The 17,542-nt window shown below is 36.7% G+C and overlaps 1 protein-coding gene across 1 annotated transcript; it reads left to right on the top strand.

The window, feature by feature from the left end:
* The first annotated feature begins 835 nt into the window (after positions 1-835).
* On the top strand, positions 836-7,587 carry LOC134651529 (uncharacterized). The gene is made up of 6 exons (XM_063506632.1): positions 836-1,039; positions 3,488-3,648; positions 3,988-4,122; positions 4,629-4,833; positions 6,819-6,963; positions 7,421-7,587. The coding sequence occupies exons 1-6, from the start codon at positions 952-954 to the stop codon at positions 7,578-7,580; spliced, it is 894 nt and encodes a 297-aa protein (XP_063362702.1). The 5' UTR covers positions 836-951; the 3' UTR covers positions 7,581-7,587.
* Positions 7,588-17,542: the final 9,955 nt, after the last annotated feature.

Genomic DNA, 17,542 nt, shown 5'->3' with positions numbered 1-17,542 from the left:
GATGAGTACCTATAGTTTTTTTTATTCTTATTTACTGACAAATTGGTTTGACCGACTATATTATTTTATTTAGCCTCCCACATATTTTTTAAAAGTTTTTTTTTACTGACGGTTGTTACACAATCTGTGGCAGAGGGCACGTCTGACGCCGGCCGGCTGACGCAAGGTCGTCGTCATAGCAACGGACGCCAATCAATACACTCGTTTTTGACATCCGTTTCAAAGTGTCCATTGCACTAACACTGCGTAAGGGCACTTTACTAGGGCACTTAATTGCAGTAATAAAAACATAAGCCCATAGAAGGAAGATATATCGAATTACCTACATATTATCTTACCTTAAAACACAAGTATGTTATGAACACAAATAGCTTCATCTGTGGTATAGTTAGCATTATGCTTCGTTTTTATCTTTATCCTAATTTGTTTTAAACCGTTTTCCTAGTGCGTGACGTTCGGTATATTTTAATAGATATTAGATACGTTGTTAGAAAAATTATTATAGTTTAAGTAAATAAAATACGTGTAAAATCAAACGTGGGTATAACTACACCTTATAATTACTAATTACAATGTGTAAATGCGGAATTGACATAAGTAATGTGCTTGAAAATATATTTCATTTACCGTAGCCCACTTCTCATAAAGTAACAGAAACAAACAAATTGGACGGTGTGTTTGAAAAAAAGAACTTTATTATAATTTATAAATGAAAACATTGTGAAATGATTGTATATCCTATCGCCGGCCACCACATACCAAAATAAATGACGTCAGGTGACATCAGACAGTGGAAACGCGGACTATAACCTCGAATATATTCACGACAGCGGCATTGGCACCGCACTCCGTATGCTATAGAGGTTATAAACGCACGCTCTAGTCTTTAATATACTCTTATTATTTAATTATACTGTATTATTAGATAATTATAACAAAAACAGTGTTATAATGGCCCCAGTGAACCTAATTGAAGTGAATTCCGATGGTTTCAAACAGTTTTTGGACTCGTTTGATCATGTGTTCTCGGATTGTGACGGTGAGTTGATTTTTACCAAACCATTTTAGACTGTATTTTAATAGTGTGAGGGTTCATATTCAGAATATACTGATAACGTATAGTTTGTTATTGATAAGGATGTCAGTGGAATAGTTCTTGCTATGAAACGGCTGTGAATCATTGCAAACTTATCTTTGTAAACACAGCTGTTAACAGTTAATATATGATATGACTTTACATAACATGAATTAATTTACAAGATATGTAGGTATACTTTCACTTACACATACATAAATGAAATGTTGTGTAATACCGATAACTATGTTAACTATTTTGATGAAGTTTCTTGATATTATTCATGTGTTTAGTCATGAATGTTTCCTTTAAAAAGCCGTTCTAGTTCATATAACGGAAGTCATGGTTACGTTTTTGTGCAAGAGGTATAACTAATGTGAAGTGTAGCATATAAAGATAGTTTATTATTTAAGTACCTAGGCATAATATTACAATGCGCTTATGAACGTCAAATAAAGCTACACCGGTTACCTAAATATTTTTATCATGCGTCTAAGTAATTTACATTCTTACGAAATAATGTCTAGTCTTTTAAATACAGTATACCTACTTTCTACTCCAGTTCTTATTTTAACTGGATGCTGATAAGCAATAATATGTCAACCCACAAAAACTTAAAAAATGAGATTTTGATGCCATATTGTAGCTGATCCGCTCGACTTCATTTTGCAAAAATGACCTTAGTGATTTGAAATTTATAAATATTCCAAAAGAAGTAAAAAAGGTTAACACAAATCCGTTAACATGTGTTGTCTGTTTTGCATTAATGCGTTTAGTGCTTTAACTTATTGCAGTAATGGCCAGAACGCGTACTAAAATGTCAATAATGTCTTAAGAGAGGTTAACTCATTATTGCGGTAATCACATTCCATTAGTTTTGTTTTACCAGAAGCGCTATGAAGGTAAATGTTGCTAAAAATGGTGTTTATAATAAGTAATTTTACGAATTTAGTGCACTAATATGTTAATTGTTGCGGTTTTAAAGAGATAATTACTAATGCTGATCGAAATAAGGTATTTATAAAGCGTAATCACATTAGTTTTTAAGGGTTTTATTTTTGAGGAAAGTTTACCAAATGAAACTAAATAAAACGGCAAAAGTGCTGTAGTTTTTCTAAGCAATTCATTTTAAATGCCAAATTAATCAATTTGAATGTATGTACATTCGTAAAATAATGTTATTTTTATAATTATAATGATTTTAAATAACTTGTTACACTTGAATCATTCTTGCAAATCTAAAAAAATATCATATCAATGTATTATGAGGCTTGATTGATTAATGCAAAACAAAATTTATAGAATTTTGGTATTTAACCACAACAAGTTAAGTGCTTATAACATGTTGATTATAAGTTCAAAGGCATGCAGTTTTACATAATTAGCAAAACTGTGTTAAGTATAATGACACGTTCTTGAGAAAGTTTGACGTCATGATGCAATTCGCAATAAACAAACCTTTTTGTATAGCGACAAATTTAAATTTATTACGAAAATTATAAGTATAAATCACTAGTATTAATCGTATTTAAACTGACAAATACAACACTTTAATCAAAATCTTAAATTTTTAGAACAAACACTCAAAAACCGCGAAAAAATCTTTAGACGACGCCATTTTCTCAAAATGGTGCTTATGTGGGTAAACCAGTGGGGTAAACACATTATTGCTTATCACTCTTATATATCAGCATCCAACTTAGAAACAGAAAATACGTTTTTTACACATTCATGCAAACATACATTTAGAATAATTTTGCGTAAAGATGATAATAAACTTAATAAACTAAATATTCTTCCTTTATTTTATTTAAAATTTAAAATTATATTTTTGATTTTATTTTATTTTTACTTTTGTTTTACCTATATTGTTTTGTTTTATGTTTTATCCGTGCTAGAATTCTATATATTATTGAATATAAATTACCTACTGACATGACATAACTTTATAAATTTCCGCTACATTAAAAAAAAAAAAAAAAAAAAAAAATGCATTTAATTCAGACAAACATGGTCCATATTTTGTTAGTACATCTTAATCTAAATTTAATACTTATAGCTAAGGTTAACTTAAAATAAACTTAAATAACTATCTTAGGTACTAAAGATAAATGCAGAGAGGACCAGTGCCTTATCAGGCCACTGTCCCATCTGCCAGCCACGACGGCCAGGAGACTAAACTCCTCTTTTCTGTATTATTTGTATTGTTTTCTGTAATGAGGTGAGCAATCAAGAGTATTTGTATTGCATTGATATTTTAAATTCGTTATCTACCATCTCTTTCATTTACACGCAAACTTTAAGTAATCATACGCTCTTGCAGCGAGTAAATAGTTCCTCTCCAAAGCTGCACGGCAAAACATTTAAATACGAACTGTATTTGCTGCGTAATAAGTTGATTTTGCTTTACAGGTGTAATATGGATATCGCAAGCAGCATTACCTGGAGTTGGCGACTTTTTCAGACTAATGAAAGAAAATGGAAAAACAGTACATTTTGTTTCCAATAACAGTATACGATCAAAAGAAAACTATACAACTATGTTCGATAAAGCTGGAGTCCCAGGCGGTTTTGTAAGTACAATAGTCTGTTTTTTTTAAACTATATTTAATACAGGTAATTATTCTATACAAATCTTGCACACCTCGATATCTTTATTGTGTACAATAGGCACCGCGCTAGTTGTGTGTTGTGTGCATGCACAATGTGACAATTTGATCTTGTATCCCGGCAGAGGGGAAATAGTGCGAATGCCGACTCCCTTCCTTGTTGCTCGAAGATTTTACCATACTTCCCATACAACTTCTTATTTATTAAATAGGAAAGCCCGTGTATGAAGTGAACTACTAAGCTGATTTTATTTTAAGATGCGACGACTCTGATTTTATGCCAGTCATCATTATTTTTTACAGGAAAAGCTGACAACTCCATCGACAGCCATGGTAGAATATCTTAAGTCAGTTAATTTTGATAAGCACGTATTTTGTTTGACATGTCCGGAAGCGAAAAAGATGTTTGAATCGTACGGATTCAAAACGAAATATGGAGTAAGTATTGTTATCGTTTGTTACACAAAACTGTATAAAAAACAAAGTATAAAAGCGGCGCGCCCCGCTCACGCCCCGCCCGGAAAACGCGCCCGTGTGACGTGACCATAACACTTTCCTTTCAGCTCAGTCTCTAGAAATGTTCCACCCTATACTTACAGAGTGACATTTGACCTCTTAAATTAGCATCACCACAGAACAAGTAATAAGGTTAGAATGGCGATGCGAGCCCGCGCTGACCGAAAAACGAAGTAAACATGCCTTTTTGCGCCACAATAACGTTCAGATTAAGAAGCCAGACATCAAATCTGTCTAAAGGAGGCGTATTTATTCACCACGCGCACAAGGCGCTAGCTAGCTTTTACTACCGTTGCGTGAGTGTTAGTAAATGTGGAGAGGAACGAGCGGCGACACCGGTTCCGATACTAACTGCGCGCGATAGTCTAATCTCTTTAATATGTTCTGTGAGCATCACTATCAACTCTAAACTAACCAAACCTTATCAGCCAGATACCGTCCACGATAACTTCGGCGACTTCGGCGAGTACCTTATCGACGACGCTGACATCGGGGCAGTGGCGTTTGACAGCGACTACAAAGTGAATCTGGCCAAGATGTACAAAGCTGCGACGTATCTGAAGAGGCCCGAGGTGCTCTTTATGAACGGGCCGACGGATAAGCACGTGCCGTTTAAGGGACAAATGGCAGCAGGTATGTTAAAAAATGTGACGTCACGATGTCAACTGCAACTGTTGTGGCCTCGTTGTTGCCACCTCTGTGGTGAAATGAACGTCATAATCGCGGTCGTAATGCGGCAGCGAACGTCACTAATTTTAAACAGAAATAAATGTCATATAGGAAGGAAAAAATTACCAAAGCCACCGTTGTCCAGAGCTGCTATTAAACATAATAATTGAAAAAAAAAAACACTTTTTTTTATAGATAGCAATTTAATTTGTTCTTAGAGTGTCACTCATTTTATTAAGGAAATTGACGGGCACAGTGACAGTTTGTTGCAGGCCCCATATTGGGATCTTCTCGCAGAGGTGTAGGGTTGTAGCCGGTGTAGCTTTATTTGACGATCATAAGCAAATTGTAATAAGCCTACTTGAATAATCTATCTTTTATCTTATCTTAACAACGAAGCCGCAGTTGACATCTGGCCCCTATTTCACCACGCCGACATTTGTCAGTGACATATGTCGAGTGACAATTGTCAAGTGACAGGTGACAAGTGACAACTTCGTAAACTGTTTTTGTATAGAAGTGCTTATAAACATGACAGGCATTTAGTTACAATTGTCCATCTTTCATTTAATGACAATGATTTGGTGAAACAAGAGTAGTTTTTATAATTAGACATATTTGTCAATTTGTCGGTAATTCTTGACATGAGATCGGAGCTGTGTCAGGCTTGGGTAACAATTGTAGTGTTTTCGTTGTTAGCAAACCCCGTTATCATTGTTGCAGTTCATTGAAAATAAACGTTGGCAAAACTGTGTACCCTAAATTCCCCTTTAGGGTACAAATAAAAATCGCTTTAAATCGCTTTTAAATTATTCTTAACTAGCATTAAATCATAATTCCATTATAAATTGTAATTGTTGCCTATGAAGGCGTTTAGTAATTCAACATTTAGGATTTGGAATAAGTCTCAGTATAATTTTCATAATTAAAAAAAAAATGCGAAGTTGGGGACCGGTAGCGAAATTAGGTATGTTATGTGTAGGTATTGTTTTTTTAATAATTTACTTGGGCGAAGTTGGGCACTAACAGTAAAGTTAGGGTTTGGGTTAGTTAGAAAATGAGTCTCCGCGAAAGCAATAGTGGTGATATTCTTATACAAGGGAATATATAAAGTACGAATAGATTCCTACTTTGACGTCACTGACTTTGCATTTGCAGAAAAAATTACTTAAAACAAACAAAAAAATAATGATTTGACGCCTTGTCAACAAATTTAATAATGTAGGTATACGCTGCATTACATGGGGTCGGGACACAGATGGGATCTCAATCAATATCATGTAAGTGATGACAACACGGCACATCGAAAGCAATTAACGATCTCTTGTGAAGAATTGACAAATATATCGACTAGTAAACATTACCCTTGTTTCACAAAATAATTGTCATTAAATTTAAGATGGACAATTGTACCAAACTACCTGTCATGTTATTATGAAATTCTATACAAAACAATTTACGAAATTGTCATCTGTCACCTGTCACTTGACAATTGTCACTCGACATATGTCACTGACAAATGTCGGCGTGGTGAAACAAAGGTCTGTCATTTTTTTGACAATTGTCATACCTGTCAGGTTGGTGAAATAGGGGCCTGAACGTCATCTTAAGACAGGACAAATAAATCAAAGGATTCTTCATTAGTTTGTTGTTTCTTATTACATTTCAAAAGTCACCCAGTCTATAGAGAGATCGTTATTTTTATTACCACCCTTCTTCTTCAACCTTTAGTAGGTTTGCATGGCATGCATTTTCCCGGCCTAGCGCCAGGGTCCGCTTTCCTGCTCAGTCTACTCCACTTTGCCCGGTCTTCGGCATCCTCATGTGTGAGATTGTTCTCTTCCTTGTCCGTTATCACGACGTCCAGCCAGCGCTTCTTAGGCCTATCGCGGCCGGGTGATCTAGGGCCTTACCACCTACTATACAGACATTTTTTTTTTACCTTTCAGGTATGGCATTCGCCGCCGAATTGGTGTCGGAATTAGTAAAGAGGAAACCTATCGGACTGGGAAAGCCGTCCCAGGACTTCGGGATACTCGCGATGAGACGGGCGTTTGTGACTGACCCTAGTAGAGTGTTGTTTATCGGAGACATGTAAGTATATTCATATTCACCATTCGGATTCAGACTGCGCCAGCGTTACTGCTGCAGCTTTGCGGTGCAACATTGCTGTCGACTTCATTGCTTCCAAGTTACCTAAGACTAAATTTAAAAGTGCAAAAATTACTGTCTTGGGTGAGACTTGACCTCACGTCCACTGGGTCGATACTTCAGCGCACTGCCATCTGAGCCACCAAGACCTCATCCATAGCCAGAAAATCTTTCCACCATATGGGTCAAGGGGACCCGAGCGACATCTACCGTAAGATTTTTATATTCAACGATTAATGAAAACAGTCATCGCCTCCGGCAAGTCTCGAACTTGGGCAAAAATCTTTACATTCCTTCCTTTATGCTTGTATTTACGCCTTAACGGCATCTCAAGGAAAATGTGTGGTATCGCGAATAGACATTTTTGCTTGAAGTTATTAAATTAAGATACAATTTACAGGATCGAGCAAGACGTGGGCCTAGGTAAGAATACTGGCTTCAAAACATTGCTGGTTCTAACTCACCACTCCGAAGAAGAAGTGATGGCGGAACCTGTGTCCCGTCAACCAGACTTTTATGCCCCATCTTTAGGAAGTCTAGTACCTAAGTTTACAGAATAAGTGAGACTAGCAGGTGTGACTTTTTGGGTTCAATTATAGAAGTCGATTCTGATTTGATATTTCTTTATGGTTTTAATTGTTTTGGTATCTTGACGATTGTCTTGGTGATTGGTGCGCATTCTACACAAGAAATTCATTGCATTTTGCATGTACCAATCAGTGAGAGTGATTTTTAAAGTCGTATCAAAACCGTAATACATTGTTAAATCAGAATCGGGCGTATGGCGTTGTTGGAAGAAGGCATGAAACTTGATAATGTAGGGACGTAACTTATATACATATACCATTTATTTGTATAAACATTATTGCACAAAACACAAAAATAATGTACAAATGGCGGACTAATGCCTAATGGTATTTTCTACCAGTCAACCATCGAGCCAAATATGGTTACATAATATCAAAACCTGTCATTTTAAGCTAGCAAATCGCTAGTTTTTTTCTTAATTAGTCTTAATTGATGCCATTGTATTACGAAAATGAACTAAAAATGTAAATTGTATTGGATTGAATTTATTGTACTTAATTAATTCGCACACACACCCATGTCTATAGCATATAGGTATGCTATAGACATATGTGTGTGTGTGTGTGCGAATTAATTAAGTACAATAAATTCATTCGCTAACACACTTTCATGCATATAACTTATATATAAACTGCTTAATTGTCGTAACACAATGGAATCAATTAACTTCAGACTAGTTACAGTAATTATTTCTGTAACAGTTTTGAATGATTCACGGTTAGTTTCACTAGACTTATATCGACCGGGATATGAACCGTGATTACCTATCTTTTGTATTGTTTTCGAGCTCCCGATATTTGGCCGCAGTTACATGCATCTTGTTCACGGGTAACTGAAGATAGTGGGTGGGTGTCAAAGTTGTGTAGACCGCGCTCGGTCTACCCTCATTCGTGCGCGTCGGCTGCGTTCGCTTTCAACGTTACTACCGGATGCGTTCTCACTCTTGGCAAATTTGTGCCAACTTGTTTGGCCAGACCGCCATTAAACAAAAGAAGAAGAAGAAGAAGCGTTCTCACTCGTTGGTCCGGTCGCGTTCACACTTTGTTGGTCTATCCAAGCACACTACACTCACAGTGCTCGAAAACAATACAAAAAGTCTTTACATTAACTACTCAAAAACACTACGACGTTGCATTAATAAAGCCCAACGTATGGTCAACAAAAAGACAATTAAAACTGCTAGAAACAAATGTAGAGCAACTTGGTCAGTAATTCATCGGAATATTAACACCAAGGGATTTGTAAAACAGCTAGACCAAATATACAACAATGGAAAACTCATAGATGATCCCCTAGAACTAGCGGAAGCGTTTAATAATTTCTTCATAGATCTTACTTGTACAATTAACACGACTACAGCGCCTCTACACAGTTCTCATAAATACAACCAAATAAACTCTATGTTTTTAACCCCCGTATCCGAAAATGAGGTGTTAAACATTATATTTTCACTTAATAACACAAATTCGATTGGATATGACTTTATAAGCACCAAATTATTAAAATTATGCGCCCAGAAGTTAGCTATTCCTCTGACGTATCTAATTAATCTCTCTATCACCACAGGTATATTTCCGGATCGTCTAAAATACTCGATAGTTAAGCCAATATACAAAAAAGGTAACGCTCTAGACATGAATAACTATAGACCTATCACTCTTATCCCAATAATTTCAAAGGTGTTCGAAAAAGTGATTGCTAAGAGATTATATGATTTCCTACAAAAAAACAAACTACTAAGCACGGATCAATTCGGGTTTCAGTCAGGTAAATCGACGTCTCTCGCTAGTTTTTCTTTAGTTAAATATGTTACCGAGTGTCTTGATCGTAAAGAGCCTGTTATAGCATTATTTTTAGATATGTCTAAGGCATTCGATTTTGTAAATCATAAAACGCTTCTCAATAAAATTTACGATTATGGCATTAGAGGGAAAGCCCATGACTGGCTTACTAGCTACCTAAGTGATAGGAGACAGTGTACAGAAGTATCTAAAGTAATTAATGACGAAAAAGTATGTGTCATATCAGAATATAAACTTAATCGACGAGGAGTTCCGCAAGGAAGCATTTTAGGACCATTATTGTTTCTTTTATATATTAATGACCTTCCAGATGTAACAACACACAAATGTATATTATTTGCTGACGACACGACTTTATTGTTTAAATGTACGAACGTTGATACCTTTGAAAATGAAATAAATGAAACTATTAGAGCCATAGTAAATTGGCTGAATATACATGATCTTAAAATTAATATTGGTAAAACCAAAGCTGTACAATTTAGAACAAATAAGAGCCAAGTATTATCTTTAAATGTAATGTATAATAATACTCAAGTAGAAATGGTTAATTCGACTGTCTTTTTGGGATTAACTCTTGACGAACACTGTAACTGGAAGAAACATATTGACCTTGTATGCACTAAAGTGAACCGATTTGTGTACGCACTCAAACGGCTAAAACAAATCGCATCCCTAGACACAGCTTTACACGCCTATCATAGCTACGTGTCATCTGTGTTACGATATGGCGTTATAATCTGGGGTAACTGTGTTGATATTGATAGAGCATTCAAAGCCCAAAAAAAGTGCATTAGAGCATTAAGCGGTATTGGTACAAGAGAATCGTGCAAGCCCATATTCAAAAAACTTAAAATTCTGCCATTGGCATGTTGTGCCAAATGCATGCATGCATGTACATAGCAGAAATATGCATTTTTGTAAAAAAACATTACCAATACTTTACCTTTATAGCTCAAGTAAATCCAAATGCTAGAGCTAATCGGTTGAACAAACTTCTCGGTACAAAAAGCAATTTGGCTATTTATCGAAATAATGTCGATGGGATGACATACATAATATATAATAAACTGCCACAATACTTAAGAGACATGCCATTTATTAAATTTAGAAAACAAATTATAATATTTTTAAACGAGCACAATTTTTATAGCATTAAGGAATATTTAAACGTAAATTTTTATTAATATTGTGACATTTTATTTATTATTAATTATTGTTATTCTCATTTTATGTTATTGTAATTGATTAGGTAATTTATTGTAATATAATGTAAATAGATTTTAAAATATTTTTTCTACTCCAGCACTTAAATGTGTCAATTAAATGACTGACAGTGATATCTAAAGCAATGTCATTTGAATGATTTGTCTATAGGCTCATAAGATGACTGCTAGCAGTCATCTTATGAGTATAATACAACTGCTTTATTTTTTTTAAAGATACAAGTTCCGAACATCTTGATTGAAAGAGGTATGTTTTCATTTACAATAATAACTCTTTTTTTTTTTTTAAATAATAACTCATTTTTTTTTAAATAATAACTCTTTTTTTTTAATAATAACTTTTTTTTTGCTGCAGCTGTCATAGAAAAAGTAATGTATGCAACAGCTCATAATTGGTTCTTAAAATTCTCGGGTCTTTTTTTACAAAACTCGACTACGTCTCGTTTTGTAACTTCGACCCTTGAATTTTAAGAACCCTTATTATATCACTGTTGCATAAACTACTATTGCATGCCTACTAGTATAAGGTATTGACATATCTGGACATAATACAATTGACTTTACCAACTTACGAGGGGCGTTCAAAATATTCTCGGTATTGATATCTTACAACCTCTTCTAAAATGTCTTTCGTTACTGGCCGCTAAGGTTTATTCATTGACATTAAAAAAAAGTATAATTCGAAGCGAGATGTTCTTTTGTTTTTCTGCAATTGCTGAACAAACATGAACATCATGTGGGAATTGACAATGTTAACTAAATTAGAACATCGATGCGTGATAAAATTCTTGACAAAACAGGGTAAAAATCAAAAAACCATAAAAGAGGAAATGGATTGTGTTTACCGTGAGTCTGCTCCTTCTTTATCTACCATTCAAAAGTGGTCAAGCGAGTTTAAACGTGGAAGGGAGAGTGTTGAAGACGACCCTAGACCTGGCCGGCCTGTAGTAGCTACTTCACAAGAAAATATTGATAAAGTGGAAAAACTTATATTGGAAGATGGTCGAGTGAAGGTAAAATCTATAGCACAAGTAACCAATCTCTCTATTGGTACCATACATGATATTATCCATGACCATCTTAATATGTCAAAAGTAAGTGCAAGATGGGTTCCGCGAATGCTGACTCGGCTTCAAAAAGGCATGCGTGTAGCTTGTTGTTCCGATTTTATTGACCTGTGCGGTGAAAATCCTGATGAGGTGCTGCAAAGAATAGTTACTGGAGATGAAACCTGGGTTCATCATTATGACCCAGAGAGTAAACAAGAGTCCATGCAGTGGCACATTAAGGGTTCAGCTCATCCCAAGAAGTTCAAGGTCATCCCTTCAGCTGGCAAGGTCATGGCCACGATATTTTGGGATTGTGAAGGAGTATTACAGATCGATTATAAAGAAAAAGGTGTAAATATCACAGGACAGTACTACGCTAACATTCTACGTCAATTAAAGGATGCAATCAAAGAAAAGAGGCGAGGAAAGTTAACCAAAGGTGTTATGCTTCTGCATGACAACGCCCCCGTCCATACTGCTCATATTGCCAAGGCAGCTATTGTTGAATGTGGGTTTGAAACTGTTACTCACCCACCGTATAGTCCGGACTTAGCCCCCAGCGACTTCTTTTTGTTCCCCAATCTTAAAAAGGATCTGCGTGGAAATAAATTTTCCGATGATGAAGCATTGAAGGCGGCAGTGGAGGAGCATTTTTACACCAAAGATAAAAAATATTTTTATGCAGGATTAATAAAAATAATTGATCGATCTTTTAAGTGTATGAACATAGGGGGGGAGTATATTGAAAAATAAAAATATCAAACTTTTCGTACTTGTTTGTTTTCATTCTCATACCGAGAATATTTTGAATACCCCTCGTATCTGTACATAATGTTAAGCAAAATAAACGCATTTCATTTCATTTCATTTCACGGTTCATATCCCGGTCGATATAAGTCTAGTATTATTTCTGTAATTAATTTCATTAATTATGTTTTTTTTTGCAATTTATTTACTTACTAGCTGTGCCCGCGGCTCCGCCCGCGTGGAATTCGGTCTGTGTCAGTAAGCTAATTCATCCCTAATTTCTCTTTCTCTCCCCTGGAGGCGGAACTTGAAGTAAAGTTGACAGATGGATACGATTAGCGGACTGAAGTCCAGATAAAATATTTTACAATTAGGTAGGTACTTACCACTAAACAAAACTACACTCCAAAACGAATAGTTTTTTTCGCCCTTATTCCAATATTAGACGTGATTTAAACGACACAGAGTTATAGTAGGTGTATAACGGACCCCTGCGTGGGCAGGCGCGATGTGTAGCCAACGCGCCCAATGAGGTGAAGGGGTGATTTCCCCAAGAGTCGGGTCCGAGTCCGGACGGCCGCTGGCGAGGTTGCGGAAGAGTACTTCGGCGTTCCTGGGACCTCGCCTTATAGCAGCGAGGCGGCAACAGAGGGGTTTTAGTGGGTAAACCTGGGGTCTCATTAGCTCACAACAGGGAGTCCCACATAACCATCCCGGCCCGTCCCCGCGCCGGGTGGTATGCTTAAAGCATTTCCCCTCTTAAAAAAAAAAAGGTGTATAACGGACAATACAGTACTACTTTTGTATTTTTACGTTCTTGAGTGTACCTATCCAAAACATGTCCATAGCAAATATCATCCAATTCTGTCCTCCAGTCAAATCATTCTGAGCATGAAAAATTAAGATTTATACACATAGAAATCCATACTTCCTAACAAACTTTCGAATTTAGGTCTAATATTATATTAGTTAGAAGTAAGATTGCAGGAAAGGAGAATATTATAAATATCAAAAACTTGAGGCCGAGTATTTACACTTTATTTACAGTTATGTTTATGTATGCACAACTAAATATCTACATATATGTATGTACCGGGGATTACTTTTAACAGTGTAAAAAAATGTTAAATTATAAATTGGCCTAAGTCGTAGTCGCTTGGTAGGGTGCCCAGAATGCCATCTTTATTAAAGTAGGGCTTAACCCTTAAAATCGTATTAAAAACGCGAGCGCAGCGAGCGCGAATTTTTTTTGATAGAAAAAAAATTGAGAGATGGGAGTAATGTTGTCAGGGACACAGCCGCAATGGTTTACGTGAAACGTTGGTGTGGATATCTAATGCGAAAGCCGAAGGCCGAGCTCCATGTAGGGCCGAAGGCCCGAAGCGTCCAGGCTGTCAGTACTTAAGCACAGAACAATAGTATCAGTGTCTAAATGCGAAGGCCGAAGGCCGAGCTCCGCGTAGGGCCAAAGGCCCGAAGCGTCCAGGATGTAAGTGTTTAAGTCGTAGTAGTAGTCGCTCGATAGGGTGCCCAGAATGCCACCTTTATCAAATTAGGCTTAACCTTTAAAATCGTATTAAAAACGCGAGCGTAGCGAGCGCGAATTTTTTTTGATAGAAAAAAAATTAGAGAGGCTATGTCAGGGACATAGCCGCAGTGGTTTACGTGAAATTTTGGTGTGGATATCTAATGCGAAAGCCGAAGGCCGAGCTTCGCGTAGGGCCAAAGGCCCGAAGCGTCCAGGATGTCAGTGCTTAAGTCGTAGTAGTAGTCGCTCGGTAGGGTGCCCAGAATGCCAGCTTTATCAGATTAGGCTTAACCTTTAAAATTGTATTAAAAACGCGAGCGTAGCGAGCGCGAATTTTTTTTGATAGAAAAAAAATTAGAGAGGCTATGTCAGGGACATAGTCGCAGTGGTTTACGTGAAATTTTGGTGTGGATATCTAATGCGAAAGCCGAAGGCCGAGCCATGTAGGGCCGAAGGCCCGAAGCGTCCAGGATGCCAGTGCTTAATCACAGAACAATGGTATCAGTGTCTAAGTTTTTTTTGATAGAAAAAAAATTAGAGAGGCTATGTCAGGGACATAGTCGCAGTGGTTTACGTGAAATTTTGGTGTGGATATCTAATGCGAAAGCCGAAGGCCGAGCTCCGCTTAGAGCCGAAGGCCCGAAGTGTCAGTCGTAGTAGTAGTCGCTCGGTAGGGTGCCCAGAATGCCACTTTTATCAAAGTAGGCTTAACCTTAAAAGTAAAAAACGCGAGCGTAGCGAGCGCGAATTTTTTTGATAGAAAAAATTGAGAGAGGCTATGTCAGGGACACCGCCGCAATGGTTGAATTTTGGTGTGGATATCTAATGCGAAAGCCGAAGGCCGAGCTCCGCGTAGGGCCGAAGGCCCGAAGCGTCCTGGATGTCAGTGCTTAATCACAGAACAATAGTATAACTGTCTAAGTGCGAAGGCCCAAGGCCGAGCTCCGCGTAGGGAGGAAGGCCCGAAGCGTCCAGGCTGTCAGTGCTTAAACACAGAACAATAGTATTAATGTAGGTTAATGTGTGTGCTGGGCTCTCCAGTACCCGCTGATGCACCGCAGTACTTACCGTCGAGCGCGTCTGTCGTGCGAATCCGCTGAGCGGTCAACCGTTCTTCGCACTGCGTGAACGTCTCCGATTCTTCCTCAGATTCCTGAGACCGTGCTACCTTGTAACCTCAATACGTTGCGAGAATTTCGCGAAAAATTAGTTTTTTTCGGATAGGTATGGTAACGCGTTTAAAATGCAAGTCCCAAATTGTTTGACATTTACAATTACTTAATACCTATTTAAAAACTTTCGCGTTTCGAACACATATTAACTCACATTTATAGACCTATCTCGAAATTTATTTTATTACCTTTATTTACCGACGTTTCGACACAGGTTTCACTGGTCATGGTCGCGGCTAACTGATGTCCCAACAAAATGTCAAAACAGAGATTTGTGCAACTACCCGACGAAAAGTGTATGAAAAAGTTTGGGGTAGACATCATATTTTCAAACCACCCACTTCACATAATGTTAATTATTGTCAATAAACCCGCGATAGACCCGTCTATAAATGTGATTTAATATGTATTTGCAAAGACGTTTGACATTGACTAAGAAAAATGTTGTTTTTTTTACAAAGTACATTCACAAAAAAAAAGTGTGCACCACTTTCTTAAGTTAGCGCCATAAGATTCAGGTGCAAACATAACTTAATTGAGTGTAGTGGCCACCCCCCCTTTTAGGGGTTGAATTTTTCTAGCCTAAAATAGGGCCTGGGAGTTTCTTGACAGATTAGTAAAGTTTGCATCAAAATCCGTTCAGCCGTTTTCACGTGATGCGCGGTCAAATAAACAGACAAACAGATAAACAGATAAACAGATAAACAGACAAACAGACAAAAATTCTAAAAACTGTTGGAACGTGTTCTGTTATCGATTCTAAGTATCCCCAACCAACTTTTTTTCGAATATCTTCCATGTACAGACTTTCGACCCTCTTCAGCTTTATTATATGTATAGATTTGTCTATGAGCCAGTAATAGTGGTAATTCATTTCATTTGCTTCATTTTGGAATAATGATCGTCATTCTTGTATATACTTCTTAAGACAGTGCATTTATTATGGTTTAAATTTAGTCATGATTGTCATGAACCAAGACTCACTACAAAAGTAATAAATACTTATCTACTTATGTCAATCTCGTATCTTAGTAGCGAATGAAAAATAAATAAGAGGTTTTGAGGAGTATTTTTCTTATTGTATTTTTTGTGATAACCAACTGTTTAAATTTAATTTAATTTTTTATATGACTTTGTATCTTCGTATATGATATTTTTATACAGTGATTAAGAATGGTCGTTACCAAAAACACGTGTTGGAGTATGGAGAGGCATAAATAAATAAATAATATCAGAGACTACAAAAAGGTTTTTTTTTAGTTAGCTAATGTAATATGTTTCTTATAAATGAAACGAACAACCCATTTTCATGTATATATCCAAGGAATATGGTCCTTGAAATCACATCATATCAGGTACATATCTATACATATAATAAAGCTGAAGAGGGTCGAAAGTCTGTACATGGAAGATATTCGAAAAAAAGTTGGTTGGGGATACTTAGAATCGATAACAGAACACGTTCCAACAGTTTTTAGAATTTTTGTCTGTTTGTCTGTTTATCTGTTTATCTGTTTATCTGTTTGTCTGTTTATTTGACCGCGCATCACGTGAAAACGGCTGAACGGATTTTGATGCAAACTTTACTAATCTGTCAAGAAACTCCCAGGCCCTATTTTAGGCTAGAAAAATTCAACCCCTAAAAGGGGGGGTGGCCACTACACTCAATTAAGTTATGTTTGCACCTGAATCTTATGGCGCTAACTTAAGAAAGTGGTGCACACTTTTTTTTTGTGAATGTACTTTGTAAAAAAAACAACATTTTTCTTAGTCAATGTCAAACGTCTTTGCAAATACATATTAAATCACATTTATAGACGGGTCTATCGCGGGTTTATTGACAATAATTAACATTATGTGAAGTGGGTGGTTTGAAAATATGATGTCTACCCCAAACTTTTTCATACACTTTTCGTCGGGTAGTTGCACAAATCTCTGTTTTGACATTTTGTTGGGACATCAGTTAGCCGCGACCATGACCAGTGAAACCTGTGTCGAAACGTCGGTAAATAAAGGTAATAAAATAAATTTCGAGATAGGTCTATAAATGTGAGTTAATATGTGTTCGAAACGCGAAAGTTTTTAAATAGGTATTAAGTAATTGTAAATGTCAAACAATTTGGGACTTGCATTTTAAACGCGTTACCATACCTATCCGAAAAAAACTAATTTTTCGCGAAATTCTCGCAACGTATTGAGGTTACAAGGTAGCACGGTCTCAGGAATCTGAGGAAGAATCGGAGACGTTCACGCAGTGCGAAGAACGGTTGACCGCTCAGCGGATTCGCACGACAGACGCGCTCGACGGTAAGTACTGCGGTGCATCAGCGGGTACTGGAGAGCCCAGCACACACATTAACCTACATTAATACTATTGTTCTGTGTTTAAGCACTGACAGCCTGGACGCTT

Source organism: Cydia amplana, chromosome 10, assembly GCF_948474715.1.
Source record: "Cydia amplana chromosome 10, ilCydAmpl1.1, whole genome shotgun sequence".
In the NCBI taxonomy this organism is placed as follows: Eukaryota; Metazoa; Arthropoda; class Insecta; order Lepidoptera; family Tortricidae; genus Cydia; species Cydia amplana.
The sequence above is the reverse complement of the archived record's forward strand: the minus strand, read 5'-3'. Positions and strand labels throughout refer to the sequence as shown.